This window comes from Hippocampus bargibanti, linkage group LG05 (genome assembly GCF_051943395.1).
Source record: "Hippocampus bargibanti isolate YZ-2025 linkage group LG05, ASM5194339v1, whole genome shotgun sequence".
Taxonomy (NCBI): Eukaryota; Metazoa; Chordata; class Actinopteri; order Syngnathiformes; family Syngnathidae; genus Hippocampus; species Hippocampus bargibanti.
In genome coordinates this window covers 10,840,279-10,854,248 of record NC_142738.1, presented here as the reverse complement: position 1 = coordinate 10,854,248, position 13,970 = coordinate 10,840,279, and the positions used below count along the sequence as shown (strand labels likewise).

The 13,970-nt window shown below is 40.3% G+C and overlaps 2 protein-coding genes across 3 annotated transcripts; one reads left to right on the top strand and one right to left on the bottom strand.

The window, feature by feature from the left end:
* Positions 1-214: 214 nt before the first annotated feature.
* On the bottom strand, positions 215-5,526 carry spi1a (Spi-1 proto-oncogene a). Of its 2 annotated transcripts, XM_088996596.1 has the most exons (5): positions 4,467-5,526; positions 2,987-3,080; positions 2,755-2,924; positions 1,099-1,264; positions 215-732 (listed from the first exon to the last, which is right to left on the bottom strand). In XM_088996596.1, the coding sequence occupies exons 1-5, from the start codon at positions 4,488-4,490 to the stop codon at positions 422-424; spliced, it is 765 nt and encodes a 254-aa protein (XP_088852722.1). In that variant the 5' UTR covers positions 4,491-5,526; the 3' UTR covers positions 215-421. The 2 variants fall into 2 exon arrangements, with proteins under 2 accessions (XP_088852722.1, XP_088852721.1); XM_088996595.1 differs by lacking the exon at positions 4,467-5,526 and having other exon boundaries at positions 2,987-4,419.
* Positions 5,527-5,578: 52 nt separating this feature from the next.
* Positions 5,579-12,465, top strand: tmem276a (transmembrane protein 276a). Its single transcript, XM_088996593.1, has 4 exons — positions 5,579-8,054; positions 8,346-8,459; positions 8,552-8,689; positions 10,962-12,465. Exons 1-4 carry the CDS (start codon positions 7,667-7,669, stop codon positions 11,207-11,209), a joined length of 888 nt encoding a protein of 295 aa, XP_088852719.1. The 5' UTR covers positions 5,579-7,666; the 3' UTR covers positions 11,210-12,465.
* Positions 12,466-13,970: the final 1,505 nt, after the last annotated feature.

The following is a 13,970-nucleotide window of genomic DNA, read 5'->3' as shown; positions in this document are numbered from 1 at the left end:
GTTTCTTCAGCCGTCATCTGTACTTTTTTTGAAGGTGTCGGACGTTTCGCCTCCTATCCAAGAGGCTTCGTCAGCGAACTAAAGTCTTACTGGTCGTATCGGCCCTATTTATATATCCCTAATGTCCAGACATGGCGGCGCCGGACACATCTTGTTTTCAAAGGCATCTAACTCATCACTTTAATTGCAAGCAACATCACCTTACCACATAACACCCTTGATATATGAATGTAAATAACTTTATTGATTGGGGTCATAAAACTCATGTACTGTATTTACATTATTTGTCCCCTTGCATCAAATGATGAAATCAAACCATTTGGAAAATGTAGCAAAAGTCTCACAGGAAGCAAATAAATAGAAATGCAATTGCCAACCGCACAATACCCTAAGGACAGTATAAAACAAAGTATTTTCATCATTAGTTACAGTACTGTTGTGAATAGAGATGCATCAGAACTTCTTCACTGAACTGGTAAGTCAGCTTCTTTTTCACCTTTTGAATCTCACCGGTTTTACCATAGTTCCTCAAAGCACGAGCCATTTTTTGATAGGTCATTTTTTTGCGATTTCCTTTTTGGACTCCCCACTGACTGGCCAGGGCTTCTTTGTGTTTAGTGGAGAACTGGAAAATGCCCTTTTCCTGGTCCACCCACCAAATGGAATCACTCATGTCACCGCTCCTCAACAAGTCCAGGAGAAATTGGTACAAGCGAATTTTCCTCTTAGCATCTACGGGAGAATGATAGATTAATTATTAATACAATGACACACGTTTAGAAACTACTGAATTTCTTTTGCTTAAAGTCAACTCACATTTTTTGAGACAATAAATTTGATGGGCCCTCATGAATTAGTCTAAACACGATATTGCGATTAATATTCCACCCAAGTTGCTAATATTTTGTGCAGTACCGCTCTCCTCCCTGCTGGCGGCTGAAATTGACAGTAAGGTGATCCCACTTAGCGGATTTTCACCTATTGCGGGGAGGGGGGATTCCTCGTGCCCATTAACAATAAACGGGGGATTACTCTGTTGTGAGCATTACCACAGAAAACAAGTGAGAAGATGAAAAATTCTGAGAGTATGATCCTCACTTGTGTCTTTCTTGATGGAGGGCAGGTTGTGGTATTCAGATGTGTCTTCGCTTTCTGATACCTCAAGTGGGGGGCTGACACCTCTTTGTTCCTCTTCGGAATAGTACTGGACAGACGAGACTGGGCTTTGGTACTGATAGTACAGTGAAGAGGTGTAGTTTGGAATCTTCAAGACAAAATATAAACACGTTGTAGGTTCATATAGAGAAGTGTAGACCGGTTGTGAGTTTGTTTTGTCATGCAAAAAGAGGATGTAAGTAAATAACAGCTCATTTGATGTTTTTCTCTGACACAAATAATAATGTCAGTTTGAAACAATTAACAATTTGTAGGGGATGCTCATCAGGCTAGTTCAACATTCCTGGAAAATATTTCATTCAATCAGCAAAATTGTGAGACTTATTCCCCCCTTTTAGTCGAATTTTTTTGGCTTGCAGCGAAGCAAGCATGAGCTCCTTCATCTTATCAAGATTTCATAGGGTAAATGCATGGGAGAGTAAAAATAGCAGCAATATCATGTGACAACAGTGGTCTGTCATCAGCTACACTCACCCAGACTGCATGAATCAAGTGTGTCCGAGTGTAAATGGATGTAGTTGAACACATAATCTAAAAGTCACTCAGAAGAAAATAAAGCGGCCCAAAACCAACATGAATTAAATATATTATGATAGGATGCATGAAAAAAATCCCAACAACCCATCCACAAAATTTGAAGCAGATATTTGGGATGAATTGTAGGGATTGTAGAAACTACTCTAAATGAGAGAAATTAGTGAGAAATACAAATAAATATGTTTGCTCTCTATGCCAGCAGTAATAGGCAGAATAGTTGTAAAATGTAAAATAAACTTTTGTGTCGACCAGTTGCCATTCATACAACACAATAAGCAGTTGGCGCCTAAAAGTAAACTTTTTTTCTATGATTATGTCAATTTGTGAGCAAATTGACGTGATATCATCATCAGGGCATTTAAGATTGGCGTTTGGTGGTATGCTGTGACACTTTTGGATTGGATTGGATTGGATTTGCCTTTATTAGTCTCACAGTGGAGAAATTTACATTTCACAGCAGCAAAGTGATGAAAGGAATGAAAGTATTTTAAGTGGTTTTGTATTATTATGATTATAATTATTATTAATTAATAATAATAATAATTAATAAATTTCATTTATAAGTGCCTTTCAAAACGCTCAAGGGCACTTTACAGTCATGGGATAACTTTTTCTTCGGATGGGCATGCGGCGACAGCCACACGCGGCAGCTAACCAGCGAGCTAATAGATATCCAATAGCTAGCTATGTAGCTAGCTAGCTATATAGCGAATAGATAGCAAGCTAGATAGCTAGCTAGCCAGCTAGATGGCTAATAGATAGCAAATAGATAGCTTATTGTAAAATAGACCACTTTCTCAATAAACCAACCCACTTGGAGGGCGATACGGAAATTGAAATGTAAAATGTAAATGTATCCACTGTGAGACTAATAAAGGTAAATCCAATCCAATCCAACTGCAAGGCCTTTCGACCAACACAATCCAATCTTGGAAAAGGTCAAATCACCAGCTTACATCCAGGCAGATCCTGGAACAGTAAAAAAAAAAGAGAAATGATGGCGGCACCTACAGTCTAATGACAATTTTTAGCATGCCTCACTTGTGGCAGCACCGAGAGTGGTGGTTCCAGGTGAAGATAACCGTCAGCGCTGTAAGAGTAAGGTTGAATTTGTGCCGGAGCCAGACACTGAAGTTCTGTGAAATGACTTGATGGAAAATGGTCATAGTCTGCAGGCTGGATATGCTCTGAGTGGCAACTCCATCTGTAATCTAAGAATCAGAACACATTTGGCTCGGAGCCATGCGACCATTGTATCAAATCATCATCTTACCTTCATAAACATCCCCCACGTTAGTGAGGTAAGGGTACAACTCCGCCGGAGCTCGATAACTCTCTGATTCACCTGGAATAATTTCCTCAGAGGCCTTTGGTGAGAGGAAGTATGCAATTGTGCAACCCAAAAAAATCATTTGATTGATCGTTGATGGAAAGTAGTTTCATCAGTGCTTCAGCGACCAGTACATTTTCTACCATGTGGTGACCTCCACTTACAAACTGTCTATGTCTTACAAACTGTGAACAAATAGCAGTTTTGCTTGTTCTGTATCGGATGTAAATTTCACATCCATTCCAAAGGCAAGAATAATGTTTTTCTGAAATATGCACACAATGTATAACACAGAAATATGACGTTACAAAACTCTGTCCTTTTGAAGCCTGAATTGAACACAAATACAGTATATAACGTACAGTGACGTGCAGTCAGGGGAGGCAGGTGAGTCCGTGCCTGTCATCATGGAACTATCAAATGAAAAAATAAATTAAACAGTTATATTTGTTTCGTGATTTGTACTTTAAAGTTCTTTTCCATTTAACTTAAGCGTTTTTGGATTTTTTTTTCAACATCGCTGAATTTTCACATTTACCATTCAAATATTAAGTAGAGACGAGCGGGGAGGCAGCAGCCGGCTGAGCCTCACCATGGATTGCGCAATGACCGCATTGCTGTCCCTCTGCATATCGCTATTAAATTGTTCAAACACTTTTAGTATATGAACTAAATTTCTACAGTTTAGCTGGTGTATATAATATAGAGTCACTTTACATTATAAACACTACTACAGTTTACTATTTTCATCAAAACTGTGTGATTAGGTGAGGCACACAGTTCTCCTGCCTCATGACAGGGGGCGCTGGTGATTACAGATTCTTCTTGCACCTCCTTGGCTGCAGAATAATAGAATTAGTGACAGCAAGCTACAGTAAACAGTTAGCAAGTTAAGTGCAACCATCCATTCATTTTTTCGTGTTGCTTGGCCTTATTTTTAGAATGGAGGATTACATATCTAAATTGAAAGAAATAGAGAGACTTTTAAAACTTTTGCATCAATAACTGAAAGTTATTGATGCCTTTCTTCAGAAGGAGCTGTGCATGCACTTCATTTATAAGTAAAGGTAACACGATAATCACATTTTTTTTATTCTTTTTTTCTATGCTACCGTTTATATAACGAATGCTGACATGACATTTTAAACAAAACACATTAACTGTTGCCAATCAAATGGTGAATAAGCTATTCTGTAGAGTTCATATGTTTGTAAATGTGACTGTGATGACGTCAGTGCCTCACCAGCCATGAACCTCACCGCACGTCACTGATAATGTATATATTAACATTCTCAAATTTCTGTACACAAAAAAAAAGTCAATTAGCCGCTGAAATAGCTGTTACCTATAGATGTATATATGTGTGTGTGTGTGTGTGTGTGTGTGTGTCTGGACAGATAATGACAAAAGAAGAAACACTTACAGGTGGTATGACAAAGCCTTCCATTGTGTATCATTTGATTATTGAAGCAGATCATAAATGATAACTTTGTCTTCTGCTGCCTCAGTGACAACGTGACAAGCACACAGTAACTTGAGCAGACAAACAGGAACCGAGAGTGACTTCACATGCCCACGGTCCCAACAGCCAATTGTCTAATTCAAATGACCGCCTCTGTTTCCCCACGACAGCGAATTTAACAACACATTTCAAGTAATTTACATCTATTTCCACTTCACAATGATTCATATTTGAGCATCTCCCTCTCTCTTATATCAACACCCAAAAAGTACGACATAGGATGTATTATTTGTGTATTGTAGACAATGAAACCAAAAGTCAAGTTTGGAATTAGGTTTGTTCCTCTTTTAGTTTGGAATTTGGTTTTAGTTGAGGAAGTTTTGAACATGAGAATGAAACTCGCTGAAAAGGTTGTGTTGGTTATATTTTCCATGATATCAACACATTCAATGAAGGAGTCTTCAATTTGACTTACAGACACTGCCCTACTTGTGAACATTCGAGTTACGAACAACGGTACATACGAACATTTTTGTAGCTATGTTGAAAAATGTTCGGACAGAGATGCTGTAAGTTGGATTTTGTATTTTTTCGAATATTGCTTCTTTCCACCGCTAATACCGACATGAGGCGCTGTGAGCGCTCTCTCTCTCTATCATATGTAGTATGAACTCCAGTTGTACATATACATATCTTTATAGAGCATATATTTTATTAAATGTTTATTTTTCAGTACAAACCAATACAGGTTACTTATCCAAGCCTTAAACATACTGATATAAACCTTAAATATACTTATACAGTGATACCTTGGCTTACGAACTTAATTGGTTCCCAGACAGAGTGTGTAAGGTGAAATGCGTGTATCCCAAAAATTAATTTCCCATAGGAAACCATTAAAATTAGAATAATCTGTTCCCAGGTCCTCATAAAACATCATTTTCTACTTTCTAATGTTCTAAGCCTTAAAACTAGACAAAATGTACCTTATTTTACGTATAATAAAGTTGCTATGGTGTTATAATTAAACAAATAAACTGTAGAGTATAATAAAATGGTTTTATTTACCTTTGTGATGGTCGTTGATGGCTTGATGGAATGGAGTGGCCGGTTTCATCAGCATTAAACACTTGATGAGGAACGTAACTTTCTTATTGCACCATCTTGAGGAATGATCCCTTGTAGGTGCTTTCTCTGTAATCATTTTATCTAGTTCCTCATCAATTGTGTTCTGTTTAGCTGGGTTGATAGCTTTTTGCATCAAGTGTACAGATGGCTTATGCGGGTTGTTTGTGGAGCCTGATTGATGGGGTATTTTAACCTTCCAGTCTACACTGCCTTATCAAAGTTGAAAGTCTCTCACTGTCGTCTGCCTGTCTCTTTAATGTTTAAACCACCCCCCTCACTGCTGCTTCCTTGACCAATCACGTGGCTTTAATCAAAGACTGGGTTCGGGGAATAGAGAACAAAAACAGTCGGCTGCCATTTTGTTGTTAGAAGAACGGGCTCGTTCACGAACGACACATCACTCATTGAGGCAGCTCCGTGTACAAAAAAAGTTTATATGCTTAGGTAAAGTTCATATGCCAAAGTAAAATTTTCATAAATTTAACGTTCGTAAACCGAAAAGTTCGTAAGCCAAGGGGTTCGTAAACCGAGGTATCGCAGCCTTAAACATACATTCCATACAAAATATAGCACTGAAGCAATTTACGAACAAATTCACCTTACGAACGACTGTTCGGAACGCATGTCGTTCGTAAATTGGGGAGCGTCTGTAAATGATTCTGTTTATTGTTGACTTTCACTTTGTTCTGCTTTTGTACATTGGATACTGATATGCGTGCCATTTAGCTCATAGGAAATTATGTTGTTAAATTCTCTTTTGGAAGCACATGCTCAGTCAGTCATTGAATGCACAAACCTGGTATGGGGATTAGGAGATTGCGTGAAAATCCACCCCAAACTAAAATAATGAATATAAACTGCCTGATGCATGGGGTGATGGTTTGGGGCAATGGAGCCTCAAAAGGTCACACTTTGTGCTGTGTTGGAATCTATGGCGAGTCATTTCTTCTCGTGTGCAGTTTACACGGTATATGTTCTCCCTGTGCTCATGTGCCTTTTTCCTTTTACATTTCATAAACATTTGCACACATTTTAGTTTTCTTGTGTGACCATGAACAGAATAAGTGTGGGGATGATGGATGGAAGGCATTTGGAAAATGAAGGCTTGCTCTACTGCCATTATCCAAAACTATTCATCCATAGCATGACGCCAATCTCACTTGATGTCGGCAGCAAGCAACCCCTCTATGATTGCCTGTCAATCATAGACCTGACACAAAAGGGCAAACAACTATTCACATTTTCACATTTTTTCCATGATTGTAAGTGTGTGTTGGTGGGGGGGGGGGCATTCTATTTATAGTGTCCATTCAATGTAACAGAAATGACAGGAAAACCGACATGTTCTAAACTATACATTAAAAGACCACTTTCTACATCTTACCTGTCAACCTTGACTAACAGCTGCCCTTATAAATGATTTAAATTCCCATATAAAACTTGTATTATGCCATACATTATTTTAAATGATACAAACACGTATAAAATACGGTGAAACCATATACATTGACAGGTATGCTACATGTACAAATTCAATCAAATGTTTGTGTCACTCTGTTGCCTGATTGAATTGAAAATAAAATGATGTGGTGGGCCAGATTTGACACATATACTGTAAATGCTTTTCCATTCCTTTCTGACTGACTTATTCCACACTACAAGTACTGTACTACAAACGGAAACAAGGTAATTAATGTAATGTAAAATACGTACTTTCCTTGGTATCGGCTCATAAGAAGAAACACCGACTGTAAATCGACTGTACTGTCGTCTGTTTGTGAGAGCGACAATATTTTGTTTTCGACGCCATCTAGCGGATTCGTGTGTGCATGGACCAATCCAGTCTCCGAGCGAGAAAGAGCTCGACTGACTGGCTGAAGCAGACAACCAAAACATCGCATCCGGGCCTCGTTGTTTCCATCCTCGATGCGGCGGCGATGCTCTCTGTCAACCTAACCAGGAATCCCTGAGAAGCATCCCCCCCTTTGTCTCGCGCAGGGGATTTCTCAACGCGGCACACGCATGGAAGGAACATGGCTGCGATGAGGACTTTAACAGCGGCGGGTCTAGTCTTAGCCTTGTGCGCCCTCGGCCTCATCGCTGTGGCCATCGGCACCGACAACTGGTACGAGACGGACGCCAGGAGGCACCGCGAGCGCTGCAAGAATTACTCGAACAAGAGAACCGACCCGGGCTACATCTACATCTCGAACAACAACCTCCCGCTGCGCATGCTTCCGAAGGCGAGCGCCGAGTGGGATGCGAGGATGCCGAGGCTGCGGTCTCGGCGGCACCTTGCGCCTCCAGCTTCCGCCATGGAGTCGCTGTGCAATCGGCATTTCAACTCCACCGTCATCGGACTGTGGAGGAAGTGTCACCGGATGGGATTTGACTTGGAGACGGAGGATTTAATCTTTAAAGGTACGCCGCTGTATATTCATATTTGTGTATATGCGTGTGCGCGAGCGTGTCAAACGTTTTGCGCAACCCAATCTAAATTGCAAGTCCACACGAAATAACAAAAAACGTGCATTCCCATAAGCCTTGTCGTGTTTAACAATACACGTCTCCATCTTGCAGTGGGTGGATCATTCATCGTGAAGGGGAGATGAAAGTTTTTTTAGGGAGGAGAGAGGGGGTGCATTCTCCGCGTATCTTGTCAGAGATTTTGTGACATCCACGCTCTCTCTTTTGTGTGCTTTGCTTCCACAGGATTGGTTGCACGTTGCACGCCAATCAAATATTACTACTCTTCAACGACATTGCCCAGAAATGTGCCAATCAACCTGACCAAGACGATCAGGCAGGATGAGTGGCATGCGCTACGTGAGTCTTTTGTTTCTCATTAATTGGTTGGTAAACAAAACAGTAGCAGCAGCAGCAACAATCTATAGCGGGCGGTCGATCTTTCATTGCAGATCTCCAGAGGATGACGGTGAGTTTTATTGGCATGGCCCTCGCCATCATCCTGTTCGGTTGGACCATTGGCGTGTTGGGCTGTTGGAAGGCACATGACCTCATGCAGTATGTTGCCGGGCTGCTCTTCCTCATGGGAGGTAAGTGTAGTACTTCAAATTACCTCATGGGAGCAGTAAATTCAAAGTAATCCAAACACTGGTCTGCCCACAAAAACAAAAACATCCACCAAGTGCGTTTTTTACACGAGAAAATTCGCACAGAATCCTCCAAAAATAATGGTCATTAAAAAACATATTTTTAGTGTGTCACCGAGCCGACATGTGGCCCAATAGCCGAAATTTTGCTTTCGCATTTTGGATGAAAATAGCTCAACAGGGGAAGATTGGAACCCCAGACTGTGAGGCAGGAATTAAAACCACTGCAGTAGTCCATAGGGGGGGGGGGGGGGGGGTAAACAAAAAACAAAGATATGACCCATAGAGCGCAGGAATATTTAACAGAAGTATTGGAAATGAAATATTTATTAGCTTGCTAGCTAGCTTTGTATCTATTTGAGTTATTCCAGGTTGAGTGAATACTGGCACGTGTGGCTGCCGCTGCGCACCCACAGAACTTATCCTGTGACCTTCGATGAAAAGGTTTCTTCAGCCGTCATCTGTACTTCTTTGAAGGTGTCGGACGTTTCGCTTCTTATCCAAGAAACTTTGTCAGTAAACTAAAGTCTTACTGGTAGTTTAGGCCCTATGTATATATCCCTACTGTCCAGACATGGCGGTGCCGGACTCTGCTATGATAGGTCCCTGCTCTGAGGTTGGGGGGAGCAGAGGACTACTCCCTGCAGCTGCTCCACTGATAATTCCTGCCGTTCTGACTAACGACTGGCCTGATTGCCCCATTTCGACCGGTATCACCTCATCAGTATTACTAATCATATGTTGCCTCAGCAGGCTATTGTATGAACGATCCAAATTGAACCTCACCCCACCAAACCGGTTTAATGAAGGATTTATCCTGTGACCGTAAAGTGACCTGGAGAGTTTTGAAAGGCGCTTATAAAGGAAATTTATTATTATTATTATTATAACATGAACTTAAAGTGACTAACATTTAATATTTGGTGACCCATTGATTTAACCAAATTGTTACTTTCTTCAATTGAAATGCTTTTTCCTGGCCCTTTACCACTTCACTCTGCTTCCAAATGGTTTGCTTTTCACCCATAAAAAGTACTAGCTTCATATTTCTTTACATTACAAACTCAACAGCCCATAATGTCCCATTGACAACCCAAGAGTTGCTCATAAACATGAGTTCGTTAATTAAATGTTAGCACAACAGCTAACTAAAGCCGGCTAGCTGATTAACACGAGCTGGCTGTCACGTTGAAAATGTTAATCTTATGCTGAAATTAACAAAATGGTTGTGGAGTCATGTTTTATAATTTGTATTATTGTATATTTATATGATTGACTGACTGTGTCTTTTGTGCTATGTCACATTATTTGTTTTTTTTTTGTATTTTGTTGTTGTTTTGACTTCAAGATGGCGCTGCAAGAGTGGCTGCCTTTATTTTGTTTTTCTGCTTCTTGCTTTCGTTTCATTCATTTCGTTTCGTTGCTGCTGTGAAATGTATATTTCTCCACTAATAAAGGCTAATCCAATCCAATTAGGTTAGAATGAATGTACCTATAATAATACATTTAATTTCAAGTGCCTTTCAAAACACCCAAGGACACTTTACAATAAAAACAATAAAACAAAGCACATAACAATAAAACCATAAGTAAATGATACATAATAAAATAGCAGATTGAACTAGACATTGAAAGCAATTTTAAACAAATGGGTTTTGAGGTGGGACTTGAAAATAGGGAGGGAGTCTATATTACCTATCCATCCATCCATCCATCCATCCATCCATCCATCCCATCCATCCATCCATCCATCCATCCATCCATCCAGCTAGCTAGCTATCTGTGTGTTCTGTCTATTAGCTATCTGGCTGGCTATCTAGCTAGCTAGCTATTAGCTATCTAACTTGCTATTTGGTTTCTATTAGCTACCTGACTGGCTATCTAGCTAGCTATCTATTGGCTATCCATCTAGCTAGCTAGTTAACTTTCTATCTATTTGAGTTATTCCGGGTTGAGTGAACACTGGCGCGTGTGGCTGCCGCTGCTCACCCAAGGCAAAAAACGTATCCTGTGACTGTAAAGTGTCCTTGAGAGTTTTGAAAGGCGCTTAGAAATGAAATGTATTATTATTATTATTACGTGTCTTTTTTTGTTGTGTTTCTTTTGATGGATTTTAACTTATATGCCCAGTAAGTTCTTAAACGCATTGTACTCCATTCATTTTACAGTGGCAAATGGTTTAAAATCTGTCATGTGTTTCACTTCTTGTGGACAGGAACATGCTGCATCATCTCTCTGTGCACATGTGTGGCGGGAATCAACTTTGAACTGTCACGTTACCCTCGCTACATGTTTGGAATCCCGGAGGATATCAGTCACGGCTATGGTTGGTCCATGTTCTGCGCGTGGGGTGGACTGGGACTGACTCTCCTGTCTGGGTTCCTGTGCACACTCGCCCCCTCCCTTTACCCACCGCACACTCCCGTGGCCCAGAAGCCGCGGCAGGAGAACGGCTGCGTGTGACCTGCCCGCGCTAACCCGAAACGGACAATGCGGTGATCTGCATCGACGACAGTGCAGGAATTTTGAAGTGTGCATCAGCGCGCAAAGAAAGCACAAGAACACAAGGGGGCTGGGGGTTATTGGAATCTCATAACGAACCAATCGGCTTGCTCTCCAAGAGGACAGTAATGTAGTTCAGCACATTTTTAACACCCAACCAACATTTAACAAAAGAAAGAGAATAGCACAACCCGGAAACAGTATTAAATATGAAAACATGATGTGTATTGTCTCATTTGAAAGGGCAACCGCGTATCATTATGCATCATTCAACACAAGTTATGTACATGTACCTTTTGAACTGTATGTATGCCAATGTATTTGTGTTTATCCAAGGGGAAAATATGGCACATTAAGTCCAAACTGTGTCCGACTGAAGTGTTTTTGTTGTTCTTGAGGTTCTCCACCCCGTCTGAGTATTTTTCACAAATAAAATAGCCATGCAAAACATTCTGTGTGGAGCGCATACTGGCGCATACACCACCACAACTGCATCAAATATTCAGCAACGATGATAAAAAGGTTCACTTTCACGACTGTCTCATATGTAATCTCTAACATGATGTTTGTTTATTCTTGTGGCTGCGTCAGAGATGTTCGCTCGGACACTGTGAACAAAGGCTCAAACACAGAAAGATTGACTTTTACTGCCGGTAAGAGGCGTAGTTGTCATGAAGCCACTTTGTGCTCGTTTCTTTGAGTGACGCCCGACCTCTGCCAAGCTATTTATGGAGAGTACACGCAAATTCAAGTGATACATGAGTAAAACACTCCCTTCTTGATTTGAATACCACGCCCCTGGACGTCCCATGGACGCCCCTCCAGGTCGTCCCCTGGTACAAGCACCAACATCCATCAACCAACAGAATGTAGACATTTTAATGGGTGGCCTTTCCATGAGCTGATAGATTTGTAACCTGGCGAATGAGCTCTTCTCGTACAGGAGCGTACCAATTACAGTGAGACCTCAACTTACAAACACCTTATCTTACAAACTTTTCGTCTTACAAACGTCAAATTTCTGAAAATTAAACCTTATAAAAAGCACTATTTTCATAATACACACCCACCACGGCTGGCAGAGTGATCTTCGGCGGAAGCACACGACCGAACAGCACCAGAGGTTAAGTTACGGAAGATGACTCTCCTTCCATAAGCCATCAACGACCATCAAAAAGGTAAATAAAACTTTATTTTACAGCACAGTTTATTTCTTTAATTACAGTCCTCATGTAATGCGCCTCTCTTTCCAAACAGCAATTCCCTTTGACCTTCGACCTCCAACGCCATTCCATCAAGCCATCAATGACCATCACAAATGTAAAGAAAGTGACTTTATGATACAATGCAGTGTATTTCTTTCATTGCAATACAATAGCACATTTATTATACATAGAATAAGGTATGTTGTATGTAGTTTTAAGGCTTATTTAGTTGAAAAGTATATTTTATGGAAACCCGGGAACGAATTATTCCCATTTTAATGGTTTCCTATGGGATTTTTTTTTGAGTTACACACTTTTCGCCTTACACACTCAGTCTGGGAACCAATTAAGTTCGTAAGTTGAGGTCTCACTGTACTCCCTTCCGCCCTGTTCAACAACAGGCTTGTTCTCTCCATATCAAAGTGAGTCCAGATTGTCTGTGCTCCATTGTGTAGACTGGCCTTGTAGTCACACGTGTTCGGCCAACAGGATGAAACTTTTAAACATGATAACTTCTATTCTGTACATTCTCTATCAGACCATCCAGTGAGCGTATTCCTTTTTTTTTGTGAAGAAAAGAGCATACCTGTGCTTCATCCATTTGTTTTGAAATAATTGTGTCTGTGCTTTTTGCGACGAAAAATATCCATGAATCCTTGGAATAAAAAACCTCTACTAAAAGTAGATTTAACTATGATTAAATTCAATTGGGTATTACTTATTACTTATTACTTATTACTTTTTTCTTATTTTTACAATACAATACAATACAATACATATTGATTTATATATAGTGCTTTAACAACAGCTGAAGCTTTTCTGTATTTTCCTCAAACAATTTAAACTAGTGGAGGTCGTAAAGTGGAACGACATACTTCTGCTTCTTTGTTTGCAATCTGAATCAAAACACGGAACACAGCTACACATACGAGACAATTTCCACCTGCCTGGATAACACTGTCATGGTGCACACCGGTTGCAAAACTGGAACGATTTGGCCACGTTCACCAAAGATTGAATGAAGTGACATTAAATCCAAATACTGACTTTACTCATTTCATCAGATTTCTTTGCCCCAATCTTCTCCTCCTGAAAAACTATGCGACAGAAAGCAGATTTAAAATCTTTAAGTGATTATTTGCAGCTGCAACCGCAAAATGGACTACTTGTTCGTGTACATTGAAACCATATTCACATTCAAAATGCAGTCATAAGATTGCAATGTAAATGTTTCTCTGTTGTGTGTTGTTTTCAATTAATGGTGGCAGTGAATTTTCTTGTTTGGAGCAACAAATCCAAGGCAACACAAAAACGAGGCATCAGAACCGTTTGGGCCAAATCCCAAACGGCCTGAGGGATTTTGGTAGTGGATAACTGTACAACATTACACGCAATGTAATTCTTTGCTCGTACAACTGGGTCAAAAGTAGCCCAAATTGGGCGACGTAGCTGTATTATTTTTACCCATTACATTGGGTTCAAGCTATGTCCCAGCATCTTGGATCAAGATTTTGATC

Coding starts and splice junctions, on each gene's coding strand:
- spi1a (XM_088996595.1), bottom strand. CDS start 3,125: ATGATTTTTTTGGGTTGCACAATTGCATACTTCCTCTCACCAAAGGCC. Junction 2,925..2,986: donor CGTGGGGGATGTTTATGAAG/GTAAGATGATGA, acceptor TCTGATTCTTAG/ATTACAGATGGAGTTGCCAC. Junction 1,265..2,754: donor CACTCTCGGTGCTGCCACAA/GTGAGGCATGCT, acceptor TTTGTCTTGAAG/ATTCCAAACTACACCTCTTC.
- tmem276a (XM_088996593.1), top strand. CDS start 7,667: ATGGCTGCGATGAGGACTTTAACAGCGGCGGGTCTAGTCTTAGCCTTG. Junction 8,460..8,551: donor GGATGAGTGGCATGCGCTAC/GTGAGTCTTTTG, acceptor CTTTCATTGCAG/ATCTCCAGAGGATGACGGTG. Junction 8,690..10,961: donor GCTGCTCTTCCTCATGGGAG/GTAAGTGTAGTA, acceptor TCTTGTGGACAG/GAACATGCTGCATCATCTCT.